At 40.9% G+C, this 26,962-nt stretch overlaps 3 protein-coding genes across 6 annotated transcripts in view; 1 reads left to right on the forward strand and 2 right to left on the reverse strand.

Moving 5' to 3' along the window:
- On the reverse strand, nt 1-6,531 carry spata5l1 (spermatogenesis associated 5-like 1). 2 transcript variants are annotated; one of them, XM_051100710.1, is made up of 11 exons: nt 6,396-6,531; nt 6,025-6,174; nt 4,784-4,828; nt 3,586-4,667; nt 2,579-2,761; nt 2,348-2,506; nt 2,064-2,273; nt 1,505-1,735; nt 783-917; nt 269-394; nt 1-191 (listed from the first exon to the last, which is right to left on the reverse strand). In XM_051100710.1, the coding sequence occupies exons 4-11, from the start codon at nt 4,657-4,659 to the stop codon at nt 51-53; spliced, it is 2,259 nt and encodes a 752-aa protein (XP_050956667.1). In that variant the 5' UTR covers nt 4,660-4,667; nt 4,784-4,828; nt 6,025-6,174; nt 6,396-6,531; the 3' UTR covers nt 1-50. The 2 variants fall into 2 exon arrangements, with proteins under 2 accessions (XP_050956667.1, XP_050956668.1); XM_051100711.1 differs by having other exon boundaries at nt 6,025-6,166; nt 6,396-6,519.
- On the forward strand, nt 6,329-23,888 carry nnt2 (nicotinamide nucleotide transhydrogenase 2). Of its 3 annotated transcripts, none has more exons than XM_051100707.1 (21): nt 6,329-6,454; nt 8,570-8,683; nt 10,898-11,127; nt 11,329-11,546; nt 11,628-11,715; nt 13,149-13,237; nt 13,320-13,507; nt 13,783-14,108; nt 14,204-14,357; nt 15,230-15,391; nt 15,470-15,580; nt 15,780-15,925; nt 16,005-16,200; nt 16,984-17,217; nt 17,387-17,547; nt 17,770-17,949; nt 18,032-18,231; nt 20,704-20,785; nt 21,152-21,270; nt 22,276-22,391; nt 23,576-23,888. In XM_051100707.1, the coding sequence occupies exons 2-21, from the start codon at nt 8,581-8,583 to the stop codon at nt 23,764-23,766; spliced, it is 3,294 nt and encodes a 1,097-aa protein (XP_050956664.1). In that variant the 5' UTR covers nt 6,329-6,454; nt 8,570-8,580; the 3' UTR covers nt 23,767-23,888. The 3 variants fall into 3 exon arrangements, with proteins under 3 accessions (XP_050956664.1, XP_050956665.1, XP_050956666.1); XM_051100708.1 differs by lacking the exon at nt 6,329-6,454 and adding an exon at nt 6,672-6,828; XM_051100709.1 differs by lacking the exon at nt 6,329-6,454 and having other exon boundaries at nt 8,429-8,683; nt 18,032-18,191.
- The window catches only part of dtwd1 (DTW domain containing 1), a 4,232-nt gene continuing 1,005 nt past the window's right edge, over nt 23,736-26,962 (reverse strand). The window contains exons 2-4 of the mRNA XM_051100712.1: nt 25,146-25,289; nt 24,872-25,076; nt 23,736-24,115 (exon numbers count right to left, since the gene is read on the reverse strand). Of these exons, the coding sequence (XP_050956669.1) occupies nt 23,889-24,115; nt 24,872-25,076; nt 25,146-25,289 (576 nt within the window). The 3' untranslated portion in view covers nt 23,736-23,888. The remainder of the gene's footprint in view (nt 24,116-24,871; nt 25,077-25,145; nt 25,290-26,962) is intronic.

A 26,962-nucleotide genomic window follows, 5' to 3' on the forward strand; every position in this document is an offset into this window, starting at 1 on the left:
AAAACAGGATATTTGTACACAATTTATAAACATTTTTATTTTATACATTTTTAATAGAGACTTGAGTGAAAGTGTTGCTGAAGCTGTCCGGGACTCAGCGATGGACTCAAACTCTGAAGCGCCTTCAGAAAATACTTCTGCCTCACGCAGGAAACAGCGAGTCCGTCCTCACGTAGAGCCAGAAGAGCCGCCTGAGACACACAGAAGAGTCCAGCGTTACAGGACAGAAGGAAATGAAGCAATGCCGTGAGGTGAGTGTGTGCTTTACCTCTTTGCACAGGTTTTCTAGATCAGCTCCAGAGAAGAGCTCCGTTTGAGCAGCCAGATCCTGCAGACACACGTCCTCATGCAGCGGGACGCCATTAGTGCAGACGCGCAACACGGCCAATCGAGCCTGTTTATGAGACGCCGGAAAGTGTATGAGAAAGGCACCACACTGATACCATTTAAAGCCAGCTTAAAACCAAACTGACCCCGCCTAGTTTTTTAATGCATGTACTCATCTTATTGTGAACAATGCATTAACTTTGATGCATAGCTAATTGATCTGCCTCTGTTCACAATCCAACCAACAACTGACAGATAAAATAAATCCCTGCCCTACATTTTTCTTTGTTCAATAGAATTTTTTGAACAAATACGTCACATTACAGAAGTAACGTTTCATGCTGATTTTAAATCAGTGAAATGGGTGTGGCTTATTTTTTGAGGATGATGGAGTGGGCGGGGTTTGGAAAGAGACGATTAGATCTCATCTGATGTTAGGACCGTCTGCAGCTCACCTCACGGTCTGGAGGTGGAACGTATATGATCTGGTCGAGTCGGCCGGGTCTGAGCAGAGCGCTGTCCAAAACCTCCGGTCTATTAGTGGCAGCCACGATCAAAACATCCTTATTACACACTTCCTGGAGTTCCATCTGAAATGAAGATACACACACAGACACAGTGTTAAGGGCACTTTAACAAAACAATTTTATAACCATTAAAATAATTCACAATGTGCAACATTTTCTGAAGAAAAAACACTTAAAAAAAATTTGGTGTATAAACATTTTCACTCGGAAATTGCTAGTAAATTTCACAGTTACAAAGAAACAGCAAGTGAAAACAGCAAAACTTTTAAAAAATCTGTTTTACATTGTACCTTGAATGCAACGTAAGTTGTTTTGGATAAAACATCTGCTAAATGCAAATCAACACAACAGAGAACAAAATAGAATTTGGCTAGTAGAATTAGCTAGTAGCTAGAATTGGGCTACTTTAAAACCATGTCAACAGGTTAAAGCGACCTCAAAACGTGATATTTAGCCCCTGGAATGCTAATTTTACCAGGGGAACCCTGTAAAAAAAAAATGTGCATTTTACCCCCCGGAACACTGAGGGGACCAGGGGACGCGACTGGGATAGTTTTGAATAGCAGTTGGGTGGGTTTTGCTGTCAAAACCTGGCAACCCTGAGAAGTTTCTCAGTGAACATATCAATAAAAGGACATTACGTCTCTGACCTGCTGTAGTCTGGTCTCCTCCTGCTCTCCTCCTTCTAACTGAGCGATCTTTCTGCCGGTGCTGCGTCTCTCCACGGTCCGGATTCCCACCCCGTCCAGCTCAGTCAACAGAACCGACAGAACCTGCGACTGCACGCTGTGAGAGGAAGCGTCCGCTCGAGAGCCCACCATACTGTCGATCTCATCCAGGAACACGATGGAGGGAGCGCACGCACGCGCTTGAGCAAACAGCTGACACAGAGAAAGAGAGAGATATCGATATTATCTGTTTAAGGTTCCAGAAAAGAGCTGCTGGGATGCATCTGCTGTCAAGTGATTATCAACTTTTAATCCAATTAGTTACATAATGTGCTGATTAATTAATGTAATGTAATTAATCACAAATTAAATCAATTTTGGCTGAGAAATTAATTACTATAATCATTGACTCCCTCGATTCGTTCAGAACCATGTGTTCCAGTGAACTACATCAAATTAACATGTTAAATCGACAGCCCTAAACAGAAGAACTGAATCAGAGTGATCAGTGTCAGTTCGGGTTGAGTGTGTGATGTCAGACCTGCGCCAGTGTTTTCTCTGAGTCTCCCACATAAGGAGAGAACAGCTCAGCCCCGCTGAGGGAGAGGAAGGTGCAGTGTGATGAAGATGCAGCTGCTTTCACCAGCGTGGTTTTGGCGCAGCCGGGCGGCCCGTACAACAGCACTCCTCTGGGCCGAGAAACACCCAACCGCACAAATGCCTCTGGAAACCTCATGGGCCACTCGATACTCTGAACACAAACATCAGTGTTACGTCATTAAATAGAAGCAAAATGTATTTATTTTTTTAAAGGTTGCCAGTAACCTGTTTAAGTTTGAGTTTGACGTCGTCTAGTCCTCCGATCTGCTCCCAGCTGATGGGTTTGAAGTCAGTCGCTCCTATGCTGCTCCTCAAACACGACGGCTGCACGTGCCGCAGCGCCTTCATGAAGTGCTGCATCGACACGGACTCGCTCGCTCCTGCCTGAACAACGACAACAACATCTCAACAAGAAACGAGACTTCTATTCTTAAAATGGAATCTCAGTGACTGTACCTGCGACTGACGCATGGCCTGCAGCGCTGCCTCTCTACTGAGCGCGCTCAGATCCGCCCCAACGTAGCCACACGTCATTTCAGCAATAACACTGAGATCCACATCAGGGGAGAGCGGCATCTCCCGGCACACGCACTTCAGAATACTGCGCCTCTGCAGCAGCGAGGGAACGCCGACGATCACCTACAGGACATGCGAGCACCACAAAACACAGCAACGGTGAAGAATCAAAGCAACTGCTCATTCATATACAGGTTGCTGCCTAGAAAGGCCTTCGAAATTTCTGACCCTGTCAGAACACAAAACCAGTCTGAAGTATCTTGGGTATATTTGTAGCAATAGCCAAAAATACACTGTATGGGTCAAAATGATTGCTTTTTCTATTATGCCAAAAACCATTAAGTAAAGGTCACGCTCCATGAAGATATTTTGTACATTTTCAAATGTAAATATATCAAAACTTAATTTTTGACTAGTAATATGCATAGCTAAGAACTTCACTTGGACAACTTTAAAGGCAATTTTCTCAATATTTTGATTTTTTTGCAACCTCAGATTCCAGATTTTCAAATAGTTGTTTCTCTGCCAAATATTATCCTATCCTAACAAACCATACACCAGTGGAAAGCTATTTATTTAGCTATTTATACTTCAAGAAAATTGACCCTTATGACCCCCTGGTTTTGTGGTCCAGGGTCACATTAAAAAGTTTCTTTCTTCTGTTGAACACAAATTAAGACATTTTGAAGAAAATTGGTAACCAGTAACTGTTCTTTTGTGTTCAACAGAATAAAGATACACAGGTTTGGAACAACAGGAGGGAGAGTAAATGATGACAAACAATAGAAGACATCTGCAAGTTTTTGTTTCCTGTAGTATGATGGATTGTAGGTAAATATCTCCTCATCCAGTGCTCGGTTTGTTTTGAGGCCTCCAAAATGCTGTTGACATTTAAATGAACGGCCAGAATGCACAAAAAGTTTTCTGTTTTTAGCCTCCTGAATTACCTCTCTGTCGAACCTCCCGGGTCTCCTGAGCGCCGGGTCGAGAGCGTCTGGTTGGTTTGTGGCTCCGATGATGACGAAGCCCTCGTGACTGCCGATTGCATCCATTAATGTCAGCAGCTGAGCGACGAGGCGATTCTCCGGTGCGCTGCTGCTCCCCGTCCGCCTCGGGCACAGGGAATCAATCTCATCGATGAGCAGAACACACGGACCCTCCTCTGCTGCCTCCCGCGCCTTATCAAACATCCGCCGCAGGTTCTCTTCACTCTCTCCGGGTCGAGAACCTGTGACTTCCGGCCCGTTTACGGTCACTAATGTGGCCCCGATGTCTCTCGCCACGCAGCGCACGAGAAGGGTCTTCCCGACGCCGGGCGGTCCGATCAGAAGGAGTCCTCTCGGACACGACAATCCCAGCTGCCGCAGAGTCCCTGGGTAAAGCAGAGGAAATGTGATCATCTCTTTCAGCGAGGCGTAAACCTCCTCCAGGCCGCCCAGAGTTGACGCAGAGACCTCCTGCCGCCTCTCCAAGTGTTTAACGGTCTGCAGCACGTTGACGTCCACGCGGGTTCTGGCTGTTATCAGACCAGCTTTCTGCGAGCCCGAGTTCACCTTCTCAACCTGCACAAACCTGATCTCTGTTTTGGCACAGGACAGGTCCACCAAATGACCCTGGTGCACGTACAGACCCTCGAGCAGCTCCTTCAGCAGCTCCTGAACGCTCTGCTCAGAAACCTTCCTCTTGTATTCCAGACTCTGCACAAACACTTTCAGGGTCACACAGGAGAGTTTGACGCAGGTGAGGGGTTTGATGTGCGCCGGTTTAACCGTGAGTCCGTTGAGTGTTTGTGCGCTGAGGTCAGGGGTCGCACACTGAGTGCTGATCTGCAGGAATCCCTCTGCGAGGTCCTGCCGTGGCCATGCGGTGCAGAGACACGCGCCCTGCTGAACCCGGATCAGAACCGGAGAGCCCAGTCTCAGGCCTAACCCGGACATCAGAGCCGGACCCATTCGACAGCGCTGCGTGTCCGAGTCCACGGCGTCTCGTGGAAGAACTTTCAGATCCGCCATGTATGTCATCTCAAAACCTAAACAACAGCTCAGTTTGAGAATAATGCAAACCAAAGAACTGATGCATTCATGAATAGTGAGAGTGACAGGAGACACGACTGCATCAAACACACAATAACAGGACAGAACTCACCGATTGCTCATCAGACAAGAGAAAACCAGCACAGATCTTCAATAACTGTAAAAACCAAAAACAATGATATTCACAGTTGTTTTATGTTTTGTTTACATAGATTACTATATGTAACAGCCAATCGTTCTTAAAGGATAAGTTCACTTCCAGAACAAAAAACTGATAATTTACTTTTTTTTTCCAGGACTTCCAAAATGTAGTTTAAATGCAGCTTCAAAGGGCTCTAAAAGATCCCAGCTGAGGAGAAGTGTTATCTAGTGAAATGATCGGTTATTTTCTGAAAAAAATGAATATTTATACACTTTTTAACCCCAAAGGCTTGTTATGTCTAGCTCTGCGTGAACTCTGTGTAATCCGGGTCAATACAGTTAGGGTATGTCGAAAAACTCCCATCTCATTTTCTCCTCCAACTTCAAAATCGTCTTACATCGCTGCAGAAGAACCGACCCAGTGTTTTCAAAATGAATATGCAAAAAAAGTCAAAACAGCGATGCAGAATGATTTTGAAGTTCGAGGAGAAAATGAGATGGGAGTTTTTCAACATACCCTAACTGTATTGACCCGGAGTCCACGGAGTATGTATACGCATCGCAAAGCTAGACAAGGCGAGCATTTGTGGCTGAAAAGTGTATAAACTGTAAAAAATTTTCGAAAATTAGTTTGAAGCTGCATTTAAACTACATTTTGGAAGTTCAAATTCATGGCCACCATCGAAGTCCATTATACAGAGAGAAATCCTGAAATGTTTTCCTCAAAAAAAAAAAAAAAAATTTCTTTAAGACTGAAGAAAGAAAGACATGAACATCTTGGATGACAAGGGGGTGAGTACATTATCTGTAAATGTTTGTTCTTGAAGTCAACTTCTCCTTTAATCGAGCATAACAGCTAGATATGACTCAAAGTTCAAATATATAATCAGCATAAATCATTCATGTTGTATAACTATACATAATAGACAAAAACAACAGTTGTTAAAATAAACAGAATGCATGCTATGTTTTTGTTGTTGTTGCAAACTATTATTTATGTGCAGTTGCATCAGAAATTAAAAATGAAAAACTACAAATCACTTTTGGATCAGTTACTGGACACACGTACAATGAATAAATGCTAAATAAACTTCAATGTGAGAGAGACAGCAGCACACATACAGCCAGACTGAGATAAACTATAAAATAATATCCTCATATCCTCATTTATATCAAACAGTGACGCTGTTGTTGTTGTTGTTGTTATCTTACCAAAACTCGTGCTCATGTATGAATACGATATTCATATGATTATAGAGCTGTTTTAACGCACTGTAATGGACACACACATCTTCACATGTCCTCCCAGTCTTCTTCACTGCAGCGCCACATAGTGAAGCACTTGCAGCGACACCTGCTGGACTGGAGACAGTGTGACTTCATGTGTATAACAGAAAACTTTAACAGCTGTTTTCATTATGGTAATAAAAGTAATACAACACATGTAAATATGTAAATAACACAATAAATATAAATGGAAAGACATAAACATACAACAAATGACATATTATAAACAAATGAAGGAAAGGTTAAACCAAATTAAAAAAAACATCACATGCGGTTCACACACACGCAGTGTTTACATTGGCAGTGAAGGACGCGGTGCGACACGAGACACGAGCAGCAGCAGCAGGACACTGTGGTGAGTGGGTTGAAATGAGGACTGCAAAATTCCTGTATTTACACAACTTTAGAAATGTTGCCGACTGAGCTTATAAACCTTATCGGTAAAATTCAGACGCACTTCGTAAATGATTTAAGAGTCATAGACGAAATCAGTGAAGTGTGAACAGCCAGTGGCGTGTTGAGAATAATGGTTGATTGACACCTGTTTGTTTGTATTTCCATAAGTTAATGCTGGATTTCACCTGAACCGCTCTGGCGTGTATATAAAATGTTTTTGAAATGATCTCCGTTTGCAGAGCCTCCATGAACCGTGAATCACGGGAACTATTTATAGTTTGATAACGTATTTAAACAACAGCCTGAAGCTGTTTTGTTCTGGAGCCGTTTATGGTAAGATCCTCTTTCTGCTCGTGTCTCTGGAGCTGCTAAAGATTTCTACAGTGTTCCTGAGCTGTGAATCCGATGCACTGCAGTGTAAATGTTCTGCGTTGGGTTTTAATCCACCACATGTGTAAATCACAATTCAGTGTGATAAAGTGAGTGATCGTTATGTTTTGTATTTGAGATAAGTCTAGCATTGGCAATGTAAAATATGTTTCCATATGTTTTAAACAGACAAACCGAATCAGTTGAGTGAGTCATTTACGCTGGAACCGCTCCGTTTGATTCAAACTCGTGACTCACACCATTCAGTTAAAGCGATTCACTAGCAAACAGATTATATTAAAAGAGCCATCCATTTTCGACATTTAGACATCGCTTGTAATGATTTAATTAAAAAGCACTTATAGGGATAGCCGCCTTGTCACAATTCTGTATTGTTAAAGGCGGTATATAAATAAAGGTGACTTGACTTGACTTGACTTGAAACGGAGCTTTTCGAAACTCCGAATCAGTTAAATAACTTGCGTCGCAAAATGATTCACTGTTTCGAAGCGCTCCAATCGGATCGCGATCCGTGAATCATTTGGTTCAGACCAGGATTTAAATTTGATCATTTGATTTAAATTTGAACTTCGGAGCGGATTCGCGAATCTTTTGATTCAGATCAGGACTTCGAAGTGGGCTCTCTTTTTTCTGTTTTTTTTTTTTTTTTTTAATTGAACAGTAGAAAATATCAACGCATTAAGGCAGTACAGTTATAAAAACACAACAAAGAAAAAATAAAGATATACACAAATACAAGCCCTTTAAGAAAATGAACTTAAGTTATATTTTTCTGTATTTGTCCATGAGCGTCATAAAAGTGGTCCAGAGGATCTCCTCCACCACATCATCTCATGTGCTTCATTAGTAATGAGTAACTTTAGCCTGCTAGGGTGGAAAAAGTCAAATCGCCCGAATCAGGGGAGAAATATGCACTGTTTGCAAACCAAAACTGATTTTGATGTAAGAGACAACAGCGGATGGACTTCTTCACTGAAGGAAACATTATTATGGGTTATGGACGCTATAAATACTATGGATTATTTAGTTAATATATCTTAATAATTGATTTGTTTCTTACAAACGCACAGCTTTTGTCTTCTCAAGATGTGAACTGATGGACTGGAGTGGTGTGGATTACTTGTGGATTATTGTGATGTTTTTATCATCTGTTTTGACTCCCATTCTGACGGCACCCATTCACTGCAGTGATGGAATGCTACATATCTCTAAATCTGGTTCCCATGATGAAACAAACTCATCTATATTTTGGATTTTCATTTTTGGGTGAACTGTTCCTTTAAGACTGGCATTAAGATCAGTGATGAGATCCAGGTTGTGATTGAGGTCAGCAGTAGGAAAAGCAGTTCAGAGTCATAATAGAGGTCTGGATTTGAGTGGATAAAGCAGTATGTTTTTACTTTTGATTGTGTATCATTTATACTTCAAATAAAGTTTAGTTTATTAATATAGAGAGAGATATATGATAGTATGTCATGTGGTGATCTGTGCAGTGAGTGTGTGTTGGCATGTTTCCCTGTTCTCTCGTCACCGGTCAGTGATCTCGCGTGGCCGTCCGAGAGCGGCAGGTGTCACCCTGCGGGGCCTGCAGTCTGCGTCCGGCCCCGCCGCTGCTGGACCATGTGTGTCTGCGTCTGACGGAGAGCGTGTGTGTGCTGTTGAGACTGTGTGTTGTGTTCCTCAGACGTCTGAGACATGGCGTGTCTGCTGCGCTGCGTGACGTGCTGCTCTGTGCAGCGGCCGGGGAGAAGATTCTTCCAGACCTTCCCTGTTCTGTACGATCAACAGGCTCATAAAGGTGAGTCAGACTCCTCAGATCTAAAACTCAGTGCACGTGAGGTGAAACTATGTGCAGGAGTTTCTTATTTTCAGCTGAAAGTGTTAAGTGACATAACATATGTGAATGGATGTTTCTGTGGTGGAGATAAGCGAGGTCAGATAAAGGTGAAATGCAGATGATCTTTCGCTCTCAATGTCCTCGTGAAGTGTCCTTATCATTGCATGTCACTTCCCTTTACTTTGTGCTTGTGCGACTCCACTGGATCTCTGCCAATAAGCTTCTAATAATGTCTGCTGCCTCGCTCTGATTGGGTGTCGCCACACCAGTTATGGAGAGAAATGTGTTAGCTGATCTGCCCGTGACGCTGAGCTGCCCCGAACGCCGCCCGTCTGTGTGTGTACAAAATGTCCCCACTGTTGCATTATGAAATAGATGTAAAACCTGGAAAAGAGCATTGTGGGAGCCACACACTTCACAGAAAACTATGGCAGCTTATTTCCTACAAAACTTTTTTTTCTCAGAATGCAGAGTTTATGGGTGCCTCTCAATATCCCTCCTCGCTTCCTCGCTCCTCCGTCCTATGACCCGGAAACCTCTGGAGCTCAGCCATCTTGAAGGACGCCTCGAGGAGGCGAGCAGGGTGTCTGCGGGTCCTTAAAAAGTCTTAAAATGTCTTAAATAACGTTTTCCTAATAAAAGGCCTTAAAAAGTCTTAAAATGTTTTACACGGTTCCCGCGGGTCCTTCCTTGAAATCTTTGAAAGTTTGTGAATCTGAAAAAAAAAAAAAAATCAAGGCTCTGGAAAGTTTTTGAAAATAAACACACATAGGTACAGGTCCTTGAAAGTGCTTGAATTTATTTTGTGCAAAAAGTTTTCTGGAAAAAAAAAATCCATATTATTCCCTCCGATCCGCTAATGTGTTATTTCACCAACACTTTATGCCCTATGCATACTAGCTTGCTTGGTGTTTGTTAGTTTCATGCATTTATGTATAACGTTAACATAACGTTACATGAGCCTAAGCTCTTTTCAGTGTAGGATGTACCGAATATTCTTCAGTTTTATGCAAAACAGATTTAATAGATAGAATATCAGATCTCTGTCATATGGCCAAAAAAAAGCTTTTTTTGCATAGTTGTAAAAACTGCAACAGTGTATCTTACAAGGCAAGATGATGTGACCTTGCTCTCACTTGAAATGTGTCCCCACATTAAGTCCTTGAATTTGAGGGTATTGGACCTGGAAAGTCCTTGAAAGGTCCTTGAATGTGAAGTTAACCAAGGTGTGGGAGCTCTGGTCTTAAATTCAGATTCGATGGGTCTTAAATATTTAGAAATATTTAGACACCTAAAGAAACTCAGAAGAAACACACTGTGGTAAAATTTCAAGATGTGTAATTTATTTATAACATGATATAGTTCAGTAACATACTAAGGGAGCTTGAATATTTACTGAGTAATCAACTGAGCAATCATTTGTAGAGGAATTTTCACCTTAGATTCAGAGTCAAGTAACAGGAAGTTAAAATGACCTCAGAAGGACGGCAGCATCATAATGCTACTTTTACACAGAAATTGGTAATTCTATTAGTATTACTTCTAAGTTTCTTGTAATAATGAATTTACATCTCACAATTCTGAGTTCATACCTTGCATTTTTTTCATCTTGCAATTATGAGTTTATCACAATTCTGAGTTTAATCGCAGTTCTCAATGCATATCTTGCAGTTCTGTGTTAATTGCAATTTTTAGTTCATATCTCACAATTAGAGTTTCTTGCAATGGGACGAATGGGAAGATATGCATGAATGCACAGAGCTTCTGAATAATATCTTATTAAAAAGGTTTTCATATAAATGTATGGTTAGGATTTAGGTTAGAGTTAGAGTCTATAGTAGGGATCCTCAAGTCTGGCCCATGAGATCCACTTTCCTGCAGAGTTTAGGTCCAACCCCAATCAAACACACCTGAGCACACTAATCAGTGTCTTCACGATCATAAGAAAATCACAGGTGGGTGAGTTTGATCAGGGTTTGAAGCTAAACTTTGCAGCGCATTGGTCCTCCAGGGCAAGATTTGAGGAACCCTGGTCTGTAGATTGTATATTTTCTTTTCTAAAAATAATGTGAGTGATATTTGCTGTATTTAGTGGCTGTCAAGCAGTTCTGTGCAGTTGCTAGGGTGTTCTGGGATGTTCTTACTGTATGTTTTCTGTGTGTGTGTGTGTGTAAGGTGTGCGATATAAAGACGTGCTGGTGGGCGTTCCTAAGGAGATCTATCAGAATGAGCGGCGGGTGGCCGTATCGCCTGCGGGTGTGGAGATTCTGGTCAAAACGGGCTTCAAGGTGCAGGTGGAGTCCGGCGCGGGACGTGAAGCTAAGTTCTCTGACGATCAGTACCGGGCCGCCGGAGCCCAGATCACAGACACCAAGGGAGCGTTTGGATCAGATCTGGTCTTGAAGGTGAGAATCCTGTCTGTTTAAAACCGGTTCAGGCTGCTTCGAGACAGAATTCAGTGATGAATGACTAATTCTCTATAGCAGGGAAAAGCTAATATTTAGTTAAATCATAAAATTACCAATAATATCAATCATTTTAAAAAAATACAAACAAATGAAAAAGTTTCCTGTTCATAATTCAGCTGTGACTGATGTGTGTCGCAGGTTCGAGGGCCAGTGTTTAACGATGGTTTACGGTTGCATGAGGCTGAGCTCTTGAAGCCCAAATCCACACTGGTGAGCTTCATCTACCCGGCGCAGAACCCCGAGCTCATGGACAAACTGAGCAAACAGCAGTGTACGGTGCTGGCGATGGACCAGGTGCCGCGCGTCACCATCGCGCAGGGATACGACGCCCTCAGCTCCATGGCCAACATCGCAGGGTGAGATCACCGATCCCCCTCTCTCTCTCTGTGGAGATCTGTGTGATGATGAAACCTCATTCATAACGCTCTCGCCCGCAGGTATAAGGCCGTGGTTCTCGCAGCCAATCACTTCGGAAGGTTTTTCACAGGTCAGATCACAGCGGCTGGAAAAGTTCCTCCAGCGAAGGTACAGAACACAGGGTTATTATAGTTAACTAAAACTAAACCAAAAACTAGAACAAAGTTACTTGAAGTAAAATAAATGTTAATAAAAAAATATATATATATAAAAAAAATAAATAAACAAAATCAAAATTGCTCATTTTCAATTAGCTTAACGTAACTTCATGTACTAAAATAACTAAAGCTAAAACTGAAATAAAACCTGTGTAGATGTAATTAAAAAAAAAAAACACAATAACTAACATAAATGACAAAACACAACAAAATTGCTAAAACTTTAACTTAAAATGAACATGAGAGAAAAAAAGTTGAAATCTAATTAAAAATATTAACAAAATACTAAAACAACACTGATCAAGTCAAACTTCAGTATCCACGTGTCTCATAAGATGCAGGAACTTTTAATCAGCTGATGTTTTCAGGGTGCTTAAAGTTTTTTACAATTTCCTAAATTCAAATTTACAGGAAGGAAACACTAGGAATGTTATTCAACATATTTTAATTTTAGTATTGTGTTTTTGCTAATATTTTACTAGTATAGATTACATGTATTAATACTAGTACAACATATGTGGCCCTGGACCACAAAACCAGTCATAAGGGTCAATTTTTTTTAAAATTTAGATTTATAAATCATCTGAAAGTTTTAAGCAATGCATATTACTAATAGAAAAATAAGTTTTGATAGGAATTTACAAATATCTATGGAACATGATCTTTACTTAATATTCTAATGATTTCTGGCATTAAAAAAAAAAAAAGTAAACAGTGTATTTTTGGCTATTGCTACAATTATATCCGTGCTGCTTAAGACTGGTTTTGTGGTCAAGAGTCACATTATTATTGTATCAACAAATACAATTTATGTATTCAATATAGTAGTACACAAACTAATTGTAATACATATGTATTTATTGACTTAAACATGTATTAAGAGTATTTAAACTTGCACTTACCATGTTTGCAGTTTGTGTTTAAGTAAGTAAAACGATATGAGAGACATGACTTTGAGGTTTCTTCTGTATTAATTATTTTGAAATAACCCTGAAGAAGCCCTTTTTTGGTGATTTTTAGAGAACATGAGTGTTCCTGTAAAGTAGAGTTTGATTTGCATGCATGAATTTATTAAAAAAAAACCTAGAATCCAATGCAACACATTCACCTTCTAAATGCATAAATGTAATACTCCACTAACACTAGATCTGATATTTTACTATTTGAAACCAAACATATGTGTTTTTGTTAAATGTTTTGTTTGAAAAATGTGTTTGTGTATCTTTATTTGGAAAAACTTACATATGATTCAGATGTTTTTCTAAGTGTGATTTAACTGTCCATATATGTTCTGGGACACACAGCGTGAATAAACAAGGCTTTTGCTAATCAAACATGATTTCTTGAGCTCCCATCGAAGGATTAAATGAGCTGTGTGTGCAGGTGCTGGTTATCGGCGGAGGCGTCGCAGGTCTGGCTGCGGCTGGAGCTGCTAAATCAATGGGTGCCATAGTCAGAGGATTCGACACCAGGTGCGTGTGACGCCGCTTTATCAATCTGGACGTGAGATCAAACTGAAGCCGTCCTGACCGGTGTCCGTGTGTCTCCCGTTAGACCCGCAGCTCTGGAGCAGTTCAAGTCGTTCGGAGCCGAGCCGCTGGAGATCAACATCGCCGAGTCGGGCGAAGGCGTCGGAGGATACGCCAAAGAAATGTCTAAAGAGTTCCTGGAGGCTGAGATGAGTCTGTTTGCCAAACAGTGCAAGGATGTCGACATCGTCATCAGCACGGCTCTAATTCCTGGTGAACGAATCATTTTTCGTATTGTTTGTGTGTTCACGTTCACGTTCTGTTTTGGTTGTATTTCATGTCGGTATTTCCGCAGGTCAAAACAGTCTTAATTCACTCCAAATGAATCTGTTGGAAGTTGTATTTTCAAATTGTGAAGTGTTGCTAATACAAGACTTTTACATTTAGAGACCATATTGACACATCCGTTCCATTCCATTCAATTTATTCCTTACATTTTCTTGCTTTTTAAAAAACCTGGTTTGAGTCGTGTCGGATTGTGTTTTCAGGTAAACGAGCGCCGCTGCTGATCAAGCGTGAGATGGTGGAGAGCATGCGGGACGGGTCGGTGGTGGTGGATCTGGCGGCGGAGGCCGGAGGAAACATCGAGACCACTAAACCCGGAGAGCTGTACGTCCATCAGGGTGTGACGCACATCGGCTACACGGATCTGCCCAGTCGGATGCCCACGCAGGCCAGCTCGCTCTACTCCAACAACATCATCAAGCTGCTGAAGGCCATCAGCCCCGATAAAGAGTTCTTCCACTTCGAGCCCCGTGACGAGTTCGATTACGGGACGCTGGATCATGTGATCAGAGGGACGATGGTGATGAAGGTGACCGAACCCAAATAAACTCTTCTCATTATATATTTCTTCTGTTTGATAGTGTGCATATATTCATGTTTTTTTGTGCATTTTCCTGCTTCCAGCAAGGTAAGAATATTTTTCCCTCACCGCTGCCGAAAACCACCCCGCCGCCCGCACCCCCCAAACAGAAGACCGTTGCTGAGCTGGAAGCTGAGAAACAGGCCGAAATCTCCCCTTTCAGACGCACCATGACATCAGCGGGAGTCTACACAGCAGGTCAGAAAACAAACGAATGAATAAACAAATTCATGAATAGATCAGTGAATGAATGCATGAATGAATGAACAAATGAATGAATGAACAAATGAATGAGTGGATCAGTGAATGAATCCATGAACAAACAAACACACATGAATGAATGAATGATTGAATTAATGCATTCGCAGATCAATAAATGCATGCATGAACGAACAAACATGAATGAATGAGTGGCTCAGTGAGTGAATGCATGAATGAACAAATGAATGAGCGGATCAATGAATGCATGAATGAATGAATGAACAAACAAATAAATTAAATAAATGTGAAGATCAGTGAATGAATGCATGAATAACAATGCATGAACAAACGAATGAATGCATGAATGAACAAATGAATGAGTGGCTCAGTGAATGAATACTAGAATAAAGGAATGCATGAACAAAAAAAATGAACCAAGGCAAGACTTGTTTTGTAAGAAGGACTAAGAAATTTTTTTTGATCAAGTACAATAAACAAGTAATTTGAGTTATTTTTTACGTTTTTACGTGCACATTTTTGTGCGTGCATAACTTGAAATGTTTGTGTTTATTGAATGTTGAATCTGTATCTGCCATACATAATACATTCATTAATACATTTAAACAAATATTGAATAATAAATAAATGACAAATGAATGATTTGAAAAAACAAATGCTCTCTCTCTCTCTCTCTCTCTCTCTCTCTCTCTCTCTCTCTCTCTCTCTCTCTCTGCTCTCTCTCTCTCTCTCTCTCTCTCTCTCTCTCTCTCTCTCTCTCTCTCTCTCTCTCTCTCTCTCTCTCTCTCTCTCTCTCTCTCTCTCTCTCTCTCTCTCTCTCTCTCTCTCTCTCTCTCTCTGTTGTTTTGAAGGTCTCTCGACCGTACTGGGTTTGGGTATCGCCTCTCCTAACGCTGCTTTCACTCAGATGGTGACGACCTTTGGCCTCGCTGGAATTGTGGGATATCACACGGTGTGGGGCGTGACTCCTGCACTGCACTCGCCGCTGATGTCAGTGACCAATGCCATCTCAGGTGAGATGATACACCTGATCATATGAATGTATGTGTGTGTACTGATGTACTGATGTGAGTGTGTTTTTGTGTGTGCAGGTCTGACGGCGGTGGGTGGGCTGGTGCTGATGGGTGGAGGTCTGACACCCTCATCTATTCCTGAATCTCTGGCGCTGCTCGCTGCGTTTGTGTCCTCCATCAACATCGCAGGTCAGAGAGGAATCAAACCGTAAACGACGTCCTATAAACTACATCACAGCATAACTCAGCACAGAGATATCAAGTCATCTGAACATTCTGTATTTATACGTAATATTTATAAATTGTGTTTTCTACAGCCTTCATGTAGTGCTGAACATCTCAGATCACATACAGTACTGGTGTTTAATCTGCTGCATGTGCTCTTCAGGTGGATTCCTGATCACACAGAGGATGCTCGACATGTTTAAGAGGCCGACGGATCCTCCAGAATACAACTACCTCTACGCTCTGCCCGGCCTGGCGTTTGTGGGTGGATACGGGGCGTCTCTGACCGGAGGATACAGCATCGAGCAGGTGCTGTGTGTGTGACACTATGTGAGTGAGAGAGTCATTTGATTCTATAATCAGCGTGTGTGTGTGTGTGTGTGTGTAGATGATGTATCTGGGCTCGGGTCTGTGTTGTGTCGGCGCTCTGGCCGGACTCTCCGCTCAGGGCACCAGTCGTTTGGGTAATGCTCTGGGAATGATCGGGGTGGCCGGAGGAATCGCAGCTACGCTGGGCGCTCTGAAACCCTCACCTGAGCTCCTGTCGCAGATGTCTCTTGCCATGGCAACAGGTGGAACTCTGGGTAAGAACCACTCATTTCTCCACAGCACTGGATGATTGGTGATTCTCAGACTGAAGGTTCCATCAACTCGCATTAATATGCATGTGAATTAAAAGAGCAAAACATAAAGCTGCATGTTGCAGGACAGTGGAGGAGATTGTGTATTACACAGACTGCGTCTAGAAAAACAGTTCTGCTGATTTGAAAACAAGGCCTAATATGACCTGATTTAATGATACAGTTAATATAAGAAAAAAGGTTTATGTAGATTTATTCACAAAATATGATTGACCAAATTTTCAAATGATACATTTGTATCTGCTTTAATGCACTTTTAAAAATAACAAAGTTTCAGTTTTAATGACTAAAGTGTTCAAATAATGTAATTTAACTTCAATCTGCAAAGGAGTGTAAAAATGTTCAAATACTTTAATGTCAGAGGACTTTTTTTGAGCCTCTTTTACAAAATCTAATTTTCTGTGGCTGTGTGGATGCAGTAACAGCAGAAAACATCAGGCTCATGCTTGCATTTTCTTCTGTCTCTGCCTGTAATTCAGACCCTGAAATCAGGATTTGGCATCAAATAATGTCACGCATGTGAAAATGAGATTTGATCAGATTCGGCTTCAAACAGGAATCATGTGTTTTGGTGTTTCCCTGCTGATTAAGGGAGAATACAAGACTCGTATAAATGATTCTCAAAAGCAAAATATCTCAAAACGCGTCTCATCTCATCCGTTGCGGTTTCTGAAGACAATTTGCATGCTCTTGTGTAACCTTGTGTGTTTTATGCAACATCCTCAGGTCTGACCATCGCCAAGCGCATCGAGATCTCAGATCTGCCTCAGCTGGTCGCTGCGTTCCACAGTCTGGTGGGTTTGGCGGCGGTTCTCACCTGCGTGGCCGAGTTCATGATCGAGCACCCGCACCTGGACGCTCATCCGGCCGCCAGCATGCTGAAGATCGTGGCGTATCTGGGCACCTACATCGGCGGAGTGACCTTCAGCGGCTCTCTGGTCGCCTACGGAAAACTACAAGGTGGATTCAGTGAAATCAAACGTGTTTATCTAAACAGCAGCAGTCATTCTTACTAGAATCTGCTCTGCAGGTTTCAGCCTGAATGTCTCGCAGATGTTTCATCACTGTGATTTTATTCATCATTTTCTGCTGATCTCAGTTTTTATGACACTCCTCTGCGTGTGTCCAGGTTTGTTGGACTCAGCTCCTCTGCTGCTGCCGGGCCGTCACATGCTGAACGCGGGTCTGATGGCGGCGTCGGTGGGCGGGATGGTGCCCTTCATGCTGAGTGACAGTTTCAACATGGGCATGGGCTGCTTGCTGGGCGTCTCCGGCCTCTCCACCGTCATGGTGAGCCCAAGCCTGAGCAACACATATTTTAAAAATAAAATTTTAAATATAAATGAAAAATAAATTTTATATTAAAACATATTTTATATATCTAAAATGTTTTTATTATTATTTTTATTTATTTAAAAAATATATATTAAATATACAAAAAGCATGTAAATAATAAAAAAAAACAAAAACATATTTTTAGCTTTTTAAGATTGTGTTAATTTGTGTGTGTAGGGTGTGACGCTCACAGCAGCCATCGGAGGAGCCGATATGCCTGTTGTGATCACAGTGTTGAACAGTTACTCCGGATGGGCGCTGTGTGCCGAGGGATTCCTGCTGGACAACAACCTCATGACCATCGTCGGCGCTCTGATCGGCTCGTCGGGTGCCATCCTGTCTTACATCATGTGTGTGGTGAGTGAACGTGAGGATGCTGCGATTAAACAAAGAAACCCATCGAGCTCTTCCTGAAGTGTGTTCTTCTGTTCTTCTGCAGGCCATGAACCGCTCGCTGCCAAACGTCATTCTGGGAGGATACGGAACCTCGTCCACCGCCGGCGGGAAGCCCATGGAGATCGTCGGCACACACACAGAGGTCAACGTGGAGCAGTCGATCGACATGATCAAAGAGGCCAATAGCATCATCATAACACCTGGTGTGTCTCACACACACACACACATTTACAGAAACATGAGGTGAATGATGCAAATGCATATTAAAAGGATAATTCACCCAAAAATAAAAATGCTGTTATTTACTCTCCCTCTAGTTGTTCCAAACATGTATGTGTTTCTGGTCCTCACTGATTTCCATAGAATTTTTGGAAGTCAGGTGAGACCAGAAACAGTTTGGTCACCAACATTTTTCAAAATATCTTCTGTGTTCAGAAGAAAGAAAGAAAGTCATACAGGTCTGGAACAGCTTGAGGGTGAGTAAATACCACAGGGTATTTTCAAGTATTTTCCAGGTCTGGAAAAGTATGGAAAAAAAGAGAGCAGAGTATGGAAAATTATTTGTGTTTCCAGACTTTTGCCCATATTTAGTCCTTTTATGATAGAAAAGTAAGAATTTAATGAAAATAAATTTATAGTACAAGTTTCATGGCAGCTGTTTAGTGATTCTGTAGTGATTGTTAAACATGACTGAATGAATTCAAGGTGCACTTTTTCATTATGCAGAATTCAGGTTATAAGCATTTTGGGTTTGTTCTCACAATGTGTAGCACCACATCACATAGCCTCAGGGACCTTTGCCAAATTAAAATTATACAGACTTTTATGTGTGCACAAGAAACCATTAAATGTAGCGTTTTGCAGTGTGTCCGGCACAGACTGTATTAAAGAGACCTAAGGTCTTGACATATGGCATACTGCCCTAACGAAAGCCACTTTTTTTTACAGTACCAGTTTTTTTTTTAATAGACCCTTGAACTTGGCAAATTTTGTGCCATCAACCCATTTTGTGTCATGGTTTCTCTGCCACCACAGAGGATGTGTTAAATTGGACATTGGGCCTTGATATTAGAGGTAATACCATAAGAAAAGAGAAAAGACACATTTTGAGCAAGCAGATCACTGTTAATTCATGTGCATCCATGCTCTTGTTTTATTCATAGTAAGATGGCAGTGATGCACAAAGGAAATGGGTTTTATAAAACTAGAAATTGTAATGCGTAAGCATGCAAAAAATGAATAGTTTCTCAAGGAGGCACAAAAAAAGTTTCTTGTGTGCATGTGAAAGTCTGTATTTTGCATTTATTTTATTACTATTTGTTATTTTAGGGTCTCTGTATGTTGTCACTTCAATAAAATCAATAAAGAAATATTTGTATTAAAATATGAAAAAACAAACAAACATATATATATATATATATATAAAAATATTCAATAAAAAAATATTTACAGATGACTCTGTACCAAATATAAACCTGAAAATAATGTTCTGTAAACCATTTATGTTAAATATGGTCTTAAAAAAAGAGAGGTTTGGAAATTTGGGTCTGGAAAAGCATGGAATTTTGAAATGGAAAATGTGTAGCAACCCTGATGGCAGAATTTTAATTTTTGGGTGAACTGTCACTTTAAGCTGCGCTGGCAGTGCTGGTGCTGTTATTTTCATTCATTTTAAGTCATCTGGAGGGTTTAGACCGGCAGCTCCATAACAAAAGCTATGATTTTGACATCTGTACAGCTGAAATGATCTTGTGAATGTGCAAGACATTATGCATCAGATACTGTCACTCAACTTAAGAAGCTGTTTCTCTGATGTTTGAACACTAGAGGTCAGTGTTTGTCAAAGGATGTTTGTGTGCGTGTTTTTCTCTCTCACACACACACACACATCTGTTTCTCTTGCTGTCTTCCAGACACACCTGCAGAAACAGCAGACAAAGCCTTAAGTTCCACATCAACTACAAATGAGTCTGTCAGTTTATTTGTGTTTTTTCTGAATCCACATTCAAAGCAGCTGCACTGAAATTCATAATGTTTTTAATGTCTTAATGTCCTACAGTCACAGTTCAGAGCTGGATGATGGGATAGTTTGGATTTAGAGACGATATAAACATCAACCAGATGAGATTGGCTGTTAGTATATATGGTTTATGTGAGTGTGTGTATGCAGGTAAAGCTGGATATACAAATAATAGTTAGTCACTGGGTTTGTGCTGATGTTGAACATAATGAAATCTGTTTTGGCTTTGATTTAATAACATTTTGGTGTCATGACAAACTATTATTAGCTGATGTGTATCACGTGATTAAAATGACGTTATCAGTTTAAGCGGTTTAATCCATAATACATAACTATAGTCTCGAAGCAAATCATAGTGGAGAAATCTGACCGAGAGGAACCCGAGAAGCCAGAAACACGGGTCACACACGTGTGCGTGTCTCGTCTCCACACGCGATCGTCCTGTAGGGAGACATCTGGAGTTCAGGAAACTCTGCAATCTGAACACAATCAAACGGATTTCCCTGGAAGTCTGCACACACGCGGCCGATGACACAATTCTCCACGCTCCTCCAGTTATTAGCAGCAAATGTGGATCTTGAGACACGGAATTTGGGGGTTTTGGGGATTCCTCGCTGACCTCACAGCGCTTGAGATTCTCAGAAACACAAGATTAATACCCTGTGTGTGTGTGTGTGTGTGTTTTCTCCTCACAGGCTGGGGTCTGTGCGCGGCCAAGGCTCAGTATCCGATCGCCGACATGGTGAAGATGTTGAGAGAGCAGGGCAAGACCGTGAGGTCAGACACTCGGTCACACGCTCGTGTTCAGATCAGATCAAAATAAGCTCCAGAAATAACGGCATGATGAATTCTCACACTTCACGTCCAATGTCTTGAGTACTTGGCAGGTCAGCGGCGTAGTTCTGTTAAAAAGACAAAACACACCCGTGTCTAATAAAAAAACACTGGTAAAAATGCAGCCCTTCTGTAAATAAAGAGGGAAAGTGTAAAACATTCCCGGAGTATTTACATCAGAACGGAGCAGATGGTGAATTTACAGCATGAAGAATAAACTCCCATGTGTTCTGATGTGGTAAAGTTTGATAATGAATCATTCCGTTATAAACCTGATCAAATAACGAACGTCACGTGTGCGTCTCTCAGGTTTGGGATTCACCCGGTGGCGGGCCGCATGCCCGGACAGCTCAACGTGCTCCTGGCCGAAGCCGGCGTCCCGTACGACGTCGTTCTGGAGATGGACGAGATCAACGAGGATTTCCCAGGTCAGATTCAACATTCACAATGACATTTGTGGGGTTTTTTTTCTTTATTTTCCCCTTTTGATTTACAGAAATTCACAAAAGTGTTATGCATTTAAATTTGTTATATACTGAAATAACTGATTCAGCATTTGAAAAAAGTCTCTTTCAAACCAAGGCTGCATTTATTTGATCAAAAATACAGTAAAAAAATCTGAAATATTATTCTAATGTCAAACAGCTGTTTTCTATGTGAATATCTGTTAAACTGTAATTTATTTCTGTGATGCGCAGCTGAATTTTCAGCATCATTACTCCAGTCTTCAGTGTCACATGATCCTTCAGAAATCATTCTAATATGCATTTCTGATAATTATCAATGTCGAAAACCATTGTGCTGGCCAATATTTTTGTGGAAAACATGACCATATTATTTTTCAGCATTCACAGATGAATAGAAAGTTCAAAAGAGCAGCATTTATTTGAAGCAGAAATGTTTTATAACATTATGAATGTCTCTGCTGTCACTTTTGATCAATTGAATGCATCCTTGAAGAATGAAAGTATTCATTTCTTTTAAGACCCCACAGTTTTGAACCGTATGTGTGTGCAATAGCATGCAAAGTCCATTTTGCATTGAATATAAAGCAAAGAGCGCGCGATTTGAGGTGCAGCTCACATATGCAGTGTGAAACGCGTCTTCCATCTGTCAGTCAGTTGAGCCGATGAGCCGCAGACGGCTGTAAAGTTGTTTGGCAGCGGTCGGGACACATGTGGAGTCCTGCAGCACTCTGATCTTTGTAATAATTCACTTTGATTATGTAATTGTGCCTAGACATGCAACGTATCCCAGCAACCCCGTGTTGCCGCAACTGGCGTCTGTGCGGTCGGAGTCGGAGGGCAGCACGTGTTTTTGTTTAGCTGGCGCAGATAAGCATTTAGAGCGAGGAGAAACCCGATCCCATCGCATGAGAGCGGCTAATAGAGCGGCGGACGGACCTTCTGATCGTTCTCGCTGTGTTTGTGCAGAAACCGACCTGACGCTCGTGATCGGGGCCAACGACACCGTCAACTCGGCCGCGCAGGAGGATCCCAACTCCATAATCGCCGGGATGCCCGTGCTGGAAGTGTGGAAGTCCAAACAGGTGTGATGTTTGCTGGAATTATTAGAGCTGTCAGTTAATGACGTGACGTGCCAGTCGCAAATGAATTGCACATCAGTTTTGGTTGAGATGAGATGTTAAAATGAGAAAAGCTATAAACTATTTTGATTCAGCAGTGTATAAATGTTTACCTTGGATCACAAAACCAGTTGGGTATATTTGTAGCAGTAGCCAACAATACGTTGTATGGGTCAAAATAATATTTTTTTCTTTTATGTCAAAAATCATTAGGATATAAAGTAAAGATCATGTTCCATGAACATATTTTGTAAATTTTCTACCGTAAATATATCAAACTTAATGTCTGATTAGCAATGTGCATTGCTAAGAACTTAATTTGCACAACTTTAAAGGTGATTTTCTCAATATTTTGGCTTTTTTGCACCCTCAGATTCCAGATTTTCAAATAGTTGTATCTTGGCCAAATATTTCCCTAACAAACCATACATCAGTGGTTTATTTCAGCTTTCGGATGATGCATAAATCTCAGTTTTGAAAAATTGACCCTTATGACTGATTTTGTGGTCCTGGGTCACAAATAATGATAAATGAAATGGTTTTTACTCTAAATATGAAATCAAAAGCATCATTAGGTGGTGGCAAGTCACTGAATCACTGAATCAAGTCATTGAATCAGTCATTCAACCGATTCGTTCGGACAGCTGATTTTGTTAGAAACCAAGGACATGACTCTTTTTATAAATGAATCACTGAATCATTTATTCATTCAAACAGCCATTTGAACTGCTTTGATTTAAACCATTTTCATTTGAGAAGTGAAGTAAAATAGATTATAGAACTTCTTTACTAGACTGTTGTATAAAATTAATTTGACATTTGCAATGGTGCAGATATTGGGTAAAAACGGCACACTTTCTGCTGTGATGTTGCTAAACCATATATTATGATATAAATAAAAGAGAGTCATTTGTTTTTTGCTCTCATATCTTGAATTTTAGGCTCATATAACTGCATTCTCATAGACTTTATCACACAGTCAGTCGTTCTGCATCATGTTCAGATGATGGACATGTGGACGGGGCACTGCTCTAAAAGTGTTAATATCTGCACAGTTAATTGCACCAAATTATTGGGTTAAAATGAACAGTCCTAGTATGAACCGCAGCAGTGAATCAGTGGTGACCGGAGTGTGTTTGTGTGTGCAGGTGATCGTGATGAAGCGTACTCTGGGTGTGGGATACGCTGCCGTGGACAATCCCATCTTCTACAAACCCAACACTGCCATGCTGCTGGGAGACGCCAAGAAGACCTGCGACAGTTTACAGGCCAAAATCAGAGAGGCCTTTTATTAACACACAAGACAAGTGCACAAGAAAACCACTTTATTACACATTAAAGTGCCTTAAAAGCAAGAATCTAATCAGTGAATGCATGCATTTTTGACTTGTAAATAAAAGTATTTCAGTCTCATTCTATCATCCAGTCCATTCAGCTTTAAATAAAACACATGTGATCTGATCACAGTTTCCCAGCAGCCTGTTTGGCTTTGTTGATCAGTTTGTGCAGGAATGAGAAGAAGAACAGCAGGTTGTCGTATTCTCCCGTATACTCGGAGAAATAGTGGCTGTGCAGGTCCTTCAGGAAGTAGTAAATGGCCTCAATCGTTGCCAGGTATGTGTCCGGACATCCTTTCTGATGCCGCCAAAAGCAGGTTCTTCTGCTCTTCAGCTCCACGTTCGGTAAAGCTGTGGAGGAATCACATCCGTGAGATAAACTGAAGAAACTGACACAAACTCGAGTGAAAAGTTGCCCCCCCCCAAAAAAAAAGAGGATAAGCAACCAAACAAGAATCAAAAAAAACAAGTGAAGAATTCGTACTGTCATGTTTTAATGTGAATTTTGCATTTTTCTAGTTTATCAAGTATAACATTAGTATTTTAGTGATTTATTTTGATTCACTAGTCATTATATATAACTTCTGTCAGAGTTTATTTGTAATTTTTGGATCATGTGGTTTTGAGTCATCGTGACGTTTGCAACCATATGACTTTTCTTGTTTTAACTCTCATGTTGTGTTCCTTTTTGATCATTTTTGGGATTTTTTTTCTCAACACTTGTGGTGTTTGTGGTCGAAAATGACCAGCCTACAAAACAATTCTCATTATCTGTTGTCACAAACACCAAATTCAGTTTGATCAACTTGTTTTCTTTCAGTTAGCACAGGTTTTGCATTTCCTTTTGGAACTGACTGATCGTATTCGACACTGACCTGAGCTCATTCTAGTCGGTTTTTGATCCACAAATAATGCAAATCATTTTCTTTGCTTAAAACTCAAGTGCATGAGTTCAGATCAATGAGACTGTGATCCAAAAAGAAACACAAAACCAGTCCTAATTAAATGAAAACAAGGTAACAAATCAAAAAGATTTGGTGATTAATAGAGCATAATGAGCGACCATTGTTTTGCAACTTTACGGCTAATTTAAACAATCTGCTGCACCTTGGAGACGCTCGTCTGTGATGATTCTGGTGGTCTGGTTCCAGGTGCTGTCGATGAACACCACTCTCTGGATCGGGCAGCTGTGAGATTCAGGATGCCCTTCTGTCGCTTTTAACCTCTTGACCCTCGGCTTCCCGTCAGCGCAGAAATACTCCCACAGTTCCTCCACGGTCATGGCGTCAGGACCGGGAAACACCAGCACGATCTGCGGGAAGAAGAGCGCGTTACATAAGCCGGTCTGAGCTCACGGCGGTTTTGCAGGGGTCTGGCTCACGTTTTCTGCGCTCTGGTCCAGCTCGGGGATGCAGGGGTAGGTGTAGATGGTGACGTCCTGCGGCGCCAGCAGTTTGGCCTGCACCGCCGTGCTCTTTCCGTCCGTTTCGTTGGGGTGTTTGATGATATCGATCTTCAGCGGCAGCTGAAAGCAGACGTTTCATGAGCTTTAACAAACACACATTTGACTGCAGGACTTTTCCAAACACATATTTATTTTCCACGGGTCAAAAAAGGAGATGTTTACTCATTTGATCGCCGTGTGTGACTAACATTTATCGAAATTCCTGCTCTCAAATCATTTTGTTTCTCTGCAACTATGAGAAGAATGAGCGTTTGCGAGCCACGCGTTTCCCCTCAGGAATTTCCAGTGGGTTTTTAGAAAAGTGGTTTTGGATTTATGGAGTAACTCGTGTTGTAGAACATTTCTTCCAGTAATGCTCACCGCAGGCCTTATTTAACTCATAAATCCAAAACCGCCATTCTTAAAACACACTTAATTCCTCAGGAGCCGTGAAGAATTGGGTTGGTCCACAAATTAAACTCATAACAGCTCTATTTAAGCACATTTAAACTCAACTCAGGCAAGAACCAGTAAGGTTTATGCTTCTCCTTATCCATCTTATTTTTAACGTAAGAACGACACGGCTGTTTCTAACTTAAAGGAGAAGTTCACTTCCAGAACAAAAACGCACAGATAATTTACTCAGCCTTTTGTCATCCAAGACGTTCATGTCTGTCTTTCTTCAGCTGTAAAAAAAAATGTTTTTTGAGGAAAATATTTCAGGATTTCTCTCCATATAATGGACTTCTGTCCAAACGGCTCTAAATGATCCCAGCCGAGGAAGAAGGGTCTTATCTAGCGAAACGATCGCTCATTTTCTAAAAAAAAAAAAAAAAAATAAAAATGTATATACCTTTTAACATCAAGTGCTCGTCCTGTCTAGCTCCGTGATGCGCATGTGAACGCTGTGCATTCCGATTTCTGATGTTGAAAAACTCCCATCTCATTTTCTCCTCCAACTTTAAACTTCAAAATCATCCTACTTCGCTGCAGAAGTACAGACCCAGTGTTTACAAAGTGAACATGCAAAGAAGATCAAACACCCTTAACAAAAAAGGTAAAACAGCGACGATTTTGAAGCTGAAGGAGAAAACGAGATGGGAGTTTTTCGACATACACTAACTGACATGAACCAAAACACAGAGTTCACACAGAGCGAGACAAGATGAGTGTTTGACGTTAAAAAGTATTTAGTTGTAATTTTTATTTTATTTTTTTAAATTTAGAAAATAACAGATTGTTTTCGCTAGATAAGACCCTTCTTCCTCGGCTGGGATCATTTGAAACCGCATTTAAACTACATTTTGGAAGTTCAAACTTGTGGCACCATATGGAGAAAAATCCTGAAATGTTTTCCTCAAAAAACATTTTTTTTTTTCAACTGAAGAAAGAAAGACATGAACATCTTGGATGACAAGGGGGTGACTACATTATCTGTACATTTTTGTTCTGGAAGCGAACTAATCCTTTAAATGTGTGTGACTTTCGGCGTCATTCATGTCCAGATATTTTAAGTTGTTAAATTGCAAACTGGTATTTGTTATTATTTAAATTTTATCATAGCCATAAGCACACTGGATTGTGGCACAAATAGTTTTAATAGTTTAAATCAAAGGAAACGTAAATCAATATGGTCTATAAATGTCAATATCTTTTATCAGTAACACTTAAGAAAACACAACCTCCAACAGATCTCTACTACTTTTGATTAATTTTACAGAAAAAAAGCTCAAATAGAACATGGAAATAACTTT

This window comes from Labeo rohita, unplaced genomic scaffold, assembly GCF_022985175.1.
Source record: "Labeo rohita strain BAU-BD-2019 unplaced genomic scaffold, IGBB_LRoh.1.0 scaffold_108, whole genome shotgun sequence".
In the NCBI taxonomy this organism is placed as follows: domain Eukaryota; kingdom Metazoa; phylum Chordata; class Actinopteri; order Cypriniformes; family Cyprinidae; genus Labeo; species Labeo rohita.

What these genes read in the sequence shown, in the direction of transcription:
- spata5l1 (XM_051100710.1), bottom strand. Translation starts at nt 4,659, where the DNA reads ATGACATACATGGCGGATCTGAAAGTTCTTCCACGAGACGCCGTGGAC. An exon ending in AGGAGACCAGACTACAGCAG is followed by an intron (nt 918 to 1,504) that starts GTCAGAGACGTA and finishes TCTTCATTTCAG; the next exon opens with ATGGAACTCCAGGAAGTGTG. An exon ending in TAGAAAACCTGTGCAAAGAG is followed by an intron (nt 192 to 268) that starts GTAAAGCACACA and finishes TGTGTGTCTCAG; the next exon opens with GCGGCTCTTCTGGCTCTACG.
- nnt2 (XM_051100707.1), top strand. Translation starts at nt 8,581, where the DNA reads ATGGCGTGTCTGCTGCGCTGCGTGACGTGCTGCTCTGTGCAGCGGCCG. An exon ending in GATCAGATCTGGTCTTGAAG is followed by an intron (nt 11,128 to 11,328) that starts GTGAGAATCCTG and finishes TGTGTGTCGCAG; the next exon opens with GTTCGAGGGCCAGTGTTTAA. An exon ending in GGCAACAGGTGGAACTCTGG is followed by an intron (nt 16,201 to 16,983) that starts GTAAGAACCACT and finishes CAACATCCTCAG; the next exon opens with GTCTGACCATCGCCAAGCGC.